The sequence below is a fragment of the Drosophila persimilis genome, unplaced genomic scaffold (assembly GCF_003286085.1).
Source record: "Drosophila persimilis strain 14011-0111.01,24,50 unplaced genomic scaffold, DperRS2 tig00000663-arrow-arrow-pilon, whole genome shotgun sequence".
Taxonomy (NCBI): Eukaryota; Metazoa; Arthropoda; class Insecta; order Diptera; family Drosophilidae; genus Drosophila; species Drosophila persimilis.
Window position 1 is genome coordinate 1547838 of NW_020825331.1, and position 8984 is coordinate 1556821.

The 8984-nt window shown below is 45.6% G+C and overlaps 2 protein-coding genes across 2 annotated transcripts; both read left to right on the plus strand.

The window, feature by feature from the left end:
- Positions 1 to 5: 5 nt before the first annotated feature.
- LOC6599386 (cell wall protein IFF6) lies at positions 6 to 4033 on the plus strand. Its single transcript, XM_026991275.1, has 2 exons — positions 6 to 25; positions 2740 to 4033. Exon 2 carries the CDS (start codon positions 2769 to 2771, stop codon positions 3162 to 3164), a length of 396 nt encoding a protein of 131 aa, XP_026847076.1. The 5' UTR covers positions 6 to 25; positions 2740 to 2768; the 3' UTR covers positions 3165 to 4033.
- Positions 4034 to 5309: 1276 nt separating this feature from the next.
- Positions 5310 to 8302, plus strand: LOC6599385 (probable cytochrome P450 318a1). Its single transcript, XM_002024401.2, has 7 exons — positions 5310 to 5633; positions 5696 to 5887; positions 5941 to 6141; positions 6584 to 6653; positions 6726 to 7035; positions 7095 to 7635; positions 7991 to 8302. Exons 1-7 carry the CDS (start codon positions 5468 to 5470, stop codon positions 8173 to 8175), a joined length of 1665 nt encoding a protein of 554 aa, XP_002024437.1. The 5' UTR covers positions 5310 to 5467; the 3' UTR covers positions 8176 to 8302.
- The last annotated feature ends 682 nt before the right edge of the window (positions 8303 to 8984 follow it).

Below are 8984 nucleotides of genomic sequence, written 5' to 3' on the forward strand. Positions count from 1 at the left end.
TTTGACTGCAAAGTGCCAGCGAAACGTAGGCATTGCCCAAAAGCTTTTCTCTCATATATGTATTAATAAACCTATTAAAACTAGGCTAAAGATCCAAAACAAAACACCCCCCCGTTGAAATGTGTGGTGGCTATTTGGTGATCCGATCCCGAAATCCTTGAAACCGCTTCATAACGCGAGAATGCGCTTGGCCTTCCCAACACCTTCCCTTAATTGGTTGTTGAAAACATAAAAAACAAACAAACAAACCCGACTCACTTCCATAACTCAATGCGGAACCAGGAAAACAAATTGCAATCCGAACACAGAAAAACAACAACAACAACAACAACACACACACGAAAACAAATACACAGAACACAGAAAACAGAAAACATAATCCCAAAACACTCGATAGAGGATCCAATCGAAACGTTTGCTTTCCCATGTAAATACAATATGATACGATATGTGATGCGAGGAACGCAACTGTTCGAAGACTGGATGAATGCAATGGAAATGATGATGTTGACCCTCCGGTCAAGGAGAAGCACTGAACGAAAAGGAATATCCTTATAACTACTAACAATCCCCACACCCCAAATGATCTAGTGGCTAAAGAACCCACGAACCCATGATAAACGGATAAAGTTCTCCCCTGTACTATGATTATATGTGATGCACTACTAGAATATACTACTGCCCAAGTGAACGATTACAACGCTTACCGTCTAACCTTGCTCTGAACCACTGACTGACTCACTTAGTGACTTGTTTGAAGGCAAGCCAGAAGACAATACTAGATATACTGAATCATCCAGCCGATGAGTAGAGAAGGATCCAATGATTCTCAATACAGCTTAAGTGAGCGAAAGAATGCACTTTCCCATGCGCTATAAAACAGTGATGCTTGATGATAGCTTTTGATACCTTTTTGTATTTATACCATACCATTTAGACCATACAATTATGTACCAAGATGTTCTCTCTTCACCTCTGACCGCTGTTGCTTTTCGGTCCCAAGAATCCAACAACAAAGTACACAGTCTTTGGCGACGCACAAAAGTCGGTCCCAAGAATGCAAAAACAACACTTTATGGTCTTTATTTGCGATTTTCGACTGTAACCAAAGGTTGGAAGAATTTTTTTTTTTTGTTTTTTGAGTTTTGGATTTTTAAATTACCAGACACAGAAGGACAGGACAGTTGTCGTATGATAATGCATGAAAAAAACAAAAAAATCTAGAACTCACCTTTCCACTAGCTGACTTTCGTCAAGTTGAAAACTGAACGAACAACGAACGAGCCCACCGACTGCTGGGAACAGCTGTTGTTGCTAAATGTAAAATGTAAATGTTGTTGTAAATGTTGTTGAGATTTAAGACTTGTGTGTGTGTGTGTGTGTGTGTGTGTGTGTGTGTGTGTGTGTGTGTGTATGTATTGCGCGGTATTCGATTTCATTTGTATGTGGAGAGGGGGGGGTGGGGGTGGGGGTGGGGAGTGGGTGGTATAGTATTGCAATTGACACACGCTTTTGCCTGGCACGCCGCTCATGTACCCCCATCAGCATACTCGCTTCTCGCTCTCGCATTTCACGCTATCTCTTTCTTTCTGTTTCCACAAGTGTTTTCCACCCACACACGTACGCTTTTCATTTCCCCAATACAAACGCACACACACACACATGTATATTTTGTTGTTGTTGTCGTTGTCGTTGTCTCGTTTGTTGTTTGTTTCGTTTGCGTTTGCGTTGCATTTCCCGTTGGTTATTCTTTCCTGACTATTGGATCGCTCTATGTATTTTCTAGTTTTCTATTTTGTTTGTTCATACTAATTTCTTTTGCAGATATTATTTAAATGTAACATCATACATAAGCAAAGCAAAAGTTCGTTGTAATAATATCTATATATGTATATGTGTATATCAGATATACCTACATATATGCCCAACATTTATACATGTATGTACATGTATATGTATAAATGCGTGTGTGTGTGTGAGACAATTAAACTAAACAAGAAACCGTATAAAAGCAAAACTAAAGCAAAACCAAAAACCAAAAGAATAAGTGGCAAAACAGCGAGTGACTGTGGCTCCAACGATGACGAATGCCATAAGACAGAAAAGAAAAGAATATTAAACCACACACATCACAAATTAAATATGAATTAATGAACAGAACGAAACAAAACAGAACAAAAATCAAAAAAAAAAAAAAAAAAAAATACTGCAATCAAGTCTGCCAAAAACCAATGATATCTGCAACACACACCAATCACCTCTAACCAAACCAAAAAAAAATAACAAAAACAATATGCACTGCTCTCTCTGTCTGCTCTCTGTCAGATGGCAACGAAGCCTAAAACTAATCGAATCCAAACTAATCGCCAATTCATATTACTTCCCAAGGTAACTAACCCCAGATTAGACCATACACACAGCACACACACACAGCACACACCTTTGGCACATCCTCATCCATCGTCACACATCTCTCATCTGATCCTCAATCTTCATTTGCCACAGATCCATCCATCCATCCATCCATCTATCCATCTATCCATCCATCCACAAACAAAAGAAACCTCAAGCCCCTCACTTTTTTATATATCTATATTTTTTTTATTTTTTTTTTTTTGTACATTCTTTGGTGCCACTTTTTGATTACTGTACTAACCACCTCAAAAAAAGAATCAAAAAAATCTTGCAATATTTTGGAACAAATTGTAGATCTCGACTAATCTTTGTTTCATTTTGCAGGCTCTACGGCACTGGGCTTTTATACGCCCATGAAGGCCTCGCCGATGGACAGCCTCTTCCAGCTGGGTGTGACCCGGTACGCACTGCCCGACAGCAGCAGCAGCAGCAGCAGCGGCAGCAACAGCAATAACAGCAGCAACGGCTGCAGTCCAGCCGGTGGAGGAGCAGGCAATGGCGGCAAGGCAACGACAACGCTGTTCAATGGCAACGGCAGCATTATGGGCATCGGCGAGGGTCTCATCAAGGACGGCGGCAACTGCGTTGAGGAGGATGCAGCGGCGGCGGGGACCAACACAAATGGAACCGGCGGCAAGAAGTTGAATTGCGATGCGGACGGAGAGGATGACGACTACCATCCAACGGCGACGCCCGGCGGCGGAGTTGTCTATAGCGAGGGCACACAGAAGACAGATCTATTGTACTGATGGAGCGAAACACACACAGCTCTCTGGAGGAGCTCTCCCCCTCTATCTGTATCTCTCTATCTATGGCTCGTTAATGCTATTCCATTCCCCCATAAACATCATCCCATTATAATACCCCCCTCCTTGTGTGAAAACCGTGCGCTTACGTGAAATATAAATTTCAGAAATACGGCAGACAGAAAAACACAGAAAGATACGTATATATATATAGATATTATTTGTAATTCGTAAGCCCTAGATACGATATGGGTGTATGCGTGTGAGTGCGAGTGTGCGTGTGATTGTATGCGAGTGTCTTTATATAAATATATATTTGTTTTTTTTTTTTTTCTTTAACTTAATTACGATTATTGTAAATGCATCGATGATGGCACTTCAGTGAAGGAACCAAACACCACTTCGAGAGTTGTTCCATATTGTATTTGTATTTGTATTCCATTTACGGTATTTTTTATAGTAAATATACAAGAAGAAGACAAACGCCAAGAAACAAACTAAAAAGAAAAAACTTGGACATTTTGCCGAACATAATATAAACATTGTAAACAACGAGAAGTTGTTTCACCAACAACAGAAACAGAAACGGAAACGGAAACAACTGAAAGAAACCCCGAGCCCCGCTGCAGGGTCTAACATTAAACATTATACATATAAATCCAGATCAGATCAGATCAGATCCCTAAGAATCAGAGCGACACGATGATCCCCCAGCCACCCCACCCCCCCCATTTCCGTATATCCGATATCCGATATACACTTCCAATTTCCCGATACGAAACCCGGAAGAACAAGTAAAGGAAAAATGTAAACATTTGCCTCATAATTATTATTACACATTTAGCGCTTACATACATATTTTTTACAATTGTATTCCGTAAATAAATATAAATATATACAAATACATTAAAATACGATTGAAACGCACCCGTTGAATCTCTAAGAACCACACAACACAGTGTTGTAAGCGCGGTTCAGTGTTGGCCAGCTGCATGGCACTTTCCAGCACTGCCGCAGCCTCAAAATTACAGAGCAAAGAGAGGGATACTCTATGATCTAATTTTAGGACACTGGCACGAGCGTTCTTTCTCTATTCGAATAGTATAATGATTAGGATTAGTTGTGCTTGGCAGGGTTTCGCTGCGTATCACCCAAATTGTATGGATATGTGGTTCCTTTGGTAGCTAAATAATTCTTATATTCATGCACTGTTTTCGTGGTGAAGTTCGAAGCCATGCCGGATGGGTCTTACAGATACAGGTTTTTACATCGTTCAATTAATTTGTTCGATTACTCTTTTGTTTTTTTTAAGATGAGTGCCCTTAGTGGCGTAGGCCTCTTGTAGGCCCCGGCACCGGGCACGTTTGAGTAGCTCTTGGCCGAAACTGGTAAGGAATAGGGGAGGCGCCTTCGGAGTGTTAGTTTGTCTCATCATTCTTCCCTTCTTCTCATTCTGGTTGCTCTCAAGCTGTTGGATGATTCCTTATAATATCGGACTATACCCACTTTAGTAGTAGTAAAGACACAGTAAATTTATGCTCGACATACAGACTGGGACCGAGAAGCGGCTTCAAGCATCGCGATGCATCAACGTGTATCTGTTTTTGGTTTCTTGGGACCGACTTGGTCCCACTTGGTGCGTCGCCAAAGACGGAAGAGATGATGCCGTTTAGGCCGCGTAGAGAATACGCGTGACTGTACCCTGAAGCAGATTTACGGTACGAAAAGAGTAACGGATAGGTTGTGGTGTGGTTTTTTTTAATAACAATTGAAGGCAAGCACAAAGATACACCGAAAAGGTCCAGAGAATTGACAAATTGATTGACTCATCAACCCTTTTAAGACAAAAAGACATTAAAAAAGACAAGCCCCGAGAAATGTAGATATTTGAAATGCTTATAAATACGAGTAAAAGCTCTTTATACTACCTTTGAGCTCTAGACAGCTTCTTCTCCAGGATGTGTTGGTTTCCCCCGTCCAGTGCATCCAAGGGCCCACAGCTCGGCTGATCGTTTAAGTACTCGTAATGCTCATGAGCTCACTCTCTCAATTTGCCAAATAATAATAATAATAATACATAATGGTAGCTGTTCGGTTCGTCAAAGTTCGGCAGTTGTTTGCTGCTGGCCCAACAGTGCGGTTGCCTTTTGCCTACGGCTCTACGAATCGGAATTGAATTGCTAAGGAAATTTGTAAATCGGACAAACGCGCGGCCAGCACGGGAGCTGCCTATAAAGCACCGCATTAGGCCAAGTAGAAACACCAGAGCAGACTTCAGACCCCAAACCCCAAAACCAGAAACAACGATGCACCTCTATGTGGCCTTGTGGGTGTGTGGCACGGCTCTGGCTCTGCTGCTTGGCTGGCAGCAGCGCAAATGCTGGCGGCTCATCTGGCAGCTGAACGGATGGCGGGGCGTGGCCCAGCAGCCGATCCTGTGGTTCCTGCTCTGCATCAACCTGCATCCAAACAGTTGAGTCCTCCAAACAACAAGTACCCGCTGTACCTTAATTCTCGTACGCTACCAACGACAGGCATACTGGAGCGGGTGACGCAGATGAGGAAGTACTTCCAGAGACCGCTGGCCATCCTGGTCGGTACCCGGGTGCTGGTCTACATCGATGATCCCGCCGGCATGGAGAGCATACTGAATGCCCCCGAGTGCCTGGACAAGACCTTCATGCAGGAGGGGTTCTTCGCCAAGCGCGGCCTGCTCCATGCGCGCGGTAAGTGATTGCAAATCTCCCGCGAGTATCCCTAATCCCCGATGGAATTGCAGGCCAGAAGTGGAAGCTACGGCGCAAGCAGCTCAATCCGGCCTTCAGCCACAACATTGTGGCCAGCTTCTTTGATGTGTTCAATGCCGTGGGCAACCAGATGGTCGAACAGTTCGCCTCCCAGCCACATCTACATGGCCGGGCAGTGAAATTCACGGATGCCGAGGATATGCTCAGTCGTGCCGTTCTGGAGGTCTCCTGCCGTGAGTAGACCCCAAGCCCCCCAAAACGCATTGCGGAATAGACTCGCCCCGTCCAACGTTTTCCTGCCCTTCGCGGTTCGACACGTTTCCCCCGTTTCCATGCAACGCACGTAATCCGAAAAACACCCATCCCACGCACATATTTTTGTCTATAAATTATGAACGATTGATCGTGGTTGGATGTTGGCTACCAAAAAGAGGGAGAGAGTGCAATTTCCCAATGGCCATCATGCAGTTAAAGCCAGAGTTCGAATCAGAGTAGGAGCTACGCTACACTTCGAGTCGTGGCTCACGTAGCTCGACATCACGATAGCTGGCTTCTCAGTTTCTATGCGAGAAAAAGCAGTCATGTATCTCTTTGAAGAGGCAGGAAAAGCCCACAGTTTTGCCTCGACTTCGCAGAGTAAAAAGTCCTGCCTGAAATCCTTGTTCCCTTTTTCAGTGACTGTCATGGGAACCCCAACGAATTTCACCCAAACGGATGACGCTCACATCGCCTCCAGCTACAAGCGGTGAGTAGCCATGGGATAGATAGGTAGCCCCAGGATCGGGGCAACCTCTTTGATGCCTTTCCATCCACACAGGCTGCTGGAGATCTCGGCCATCAGAGTGGTGAAGCCGTGGCTGCAAATCGATCTGCTGCACCGCTTGCTGGCCCCCGAGCTATACGCGGAGGCGGAGAAGTGCAACCAATTGCTGGTGGAGTTTGTGGCTGGGATTGTGCAGAGCAAGCATCGCAATTGGCAGCTGCGGGCCGCCCTCAGCGAGGGTGCTGGCGAGGATTCAACCGCCTGGCAGCGGCGCATCTTCATCGAGCAGATCTTCCAACTGGCCGCCAACGGGGAGCTGACGTTGCAGGAGATCGAAGACGAGGCCCAGTCCATGGTCTTGGTGGTGGGTAGCCCCTTCGACAGAAGGCAGAACCACTAACCACATCCCCTGCATCGTTGCAGTCGTTTGAGACGGTCTCCAACAGCATCATGCTGGCCCTGCTCTGCCTGGCCACCCACAAGGGCGACTGCCAGCAGCGGCTGCGGGCGGAGATCGCAAGCGTCTTCCCGGGCCAGGGCCAGGGCTCCACTCCGGATGCCCCCCATGTCGGCCTCGAGCAGCTGCAGCAGCTGCGCTACCTGGATGCCTTCGTCAGCGAGGCCCTGCGCCTGTTGGCCACTGTTCCGATGAACCTGCGGCACGTCAGTCGCGACTTCCAGCTGCCGGGACGCGAGGCCGTCGTGCCTCAGAACAGCATCATCGTGCTGGACACCTTCAACATGCAGCGCGAAGAGGAATGGTGGGGCGACAATGCCAAGCAGTTCGACCCGCAACGCTTCCTCGACCAGGACGATCAGCCAGATCAGTCGCCGGAGGGTGAGGACATCTCTGGATCCTCAATCCCCAAGACGAACGGCCAACAGAAGCAGCAAAAGCAGCAGCCACAGAGGCGCCACTCCTACAGCTTCCTGCCTTTCTCCAAGGGACTGCGCTCCTGCATTGGTGAGTGAAGATCTATCTCCGAGGGTCCCAGATCTCTAGACGAATCCACAATCCTTATTTTGCTTACCCCTTTAGGAGCCCTTAACAGCAGCCACCTTAAGAGTTTCACAGCAACCATAGATTCATAGCATGTAACGTTTATAGTTTCCTAGCATCCACCTCTTCATAGCATCAACATTTATAGCTTCATAGCAGCCACCTCTCACCGTTTCATAGCAGACACCCTCGATAGTTTTATTGCAGACACCTTTTTTGGTTTCACAGCAGCCACATATCATTCCCCTTCATCCCCTCCCGGGAATATTTTGGGAACGTAACTGTTTTCACTCTTCTTTTTTTCCCTACTGCCCTACAGGCCGACGGTATGGGCTGTTCATCATGAAGGTGTTCCTTGTGAAACTGATCGTGGCCTTTGACTTCAGCAGCGACTTCCAGCTGGACCAGCTGCAGTTCGTGGAGAATATCTCTCTGAAGTTCAACAACGTCGATGATATCTCCCTAGCGATCCAGCCGCACCAGCAGAACCAGGATGCAACCTAACACACCACAGGATTCTTCATTATATAATACGTATCATAAAAACATGGTTTTTTTATCTACATATATTTATCATTTATGTGCTTTAGCCAATGCGTATGGCTTCAGAAATAAATTTAGGCTAATTTGTATATCCTCTAAAGGATTCATTTATATATCTGACATATATCAGTAAGCTTTTGCTTGTCCAAAGATTTTAAATCTTCCGCGATTCCGCAGCATCCATTCTCTCGATATACAAATGATGGAGTGTGGGTCTTCTCTGTGGTCGGATTGTTGCTCCGGGGTGGTCTGGGGGCTGAGGCAGCGCGGAATAGTGGGCCACAACTGCGCCAAAGGGCGCCGCTGGTCTTCAAAATGGCCGCCACGGAAAATCTCCCCACAAATCCAATTGAGATGGCAGTGCTTCGATAGGTCGTGACAGCTGAAATCGCTGGTGGTGGCACAATCAATATCGATGGTGTTATTGATTAAAAAAGTATACCGATGGTTTCATATCGATAGTTTATATCGATGATTGTAAATTTATCGATAACAAAAATACCGAAAATTATACTGCTTGTAGAACTTGAAGTCGTCAGTATATTTACGGTATATTTTGAGATTTGTGACGTAGTGCGTCTAGAGTTGATGTTACGTGTGTTTTCGGCTTCTCGATTTCTTTTTTGTTTCCTTCCTCCTTCTTTTCGTTGTTGCTCCGGCTGTTCTTCTAGTTCTTGTTGCCGTTTGTCGTTTGTGGTGCTGCTCTAGCACTTGTTTTTCATATTGTGCCCATGCAGCGGCATTCGCGTCGGCAGATCAGCCAGCATATT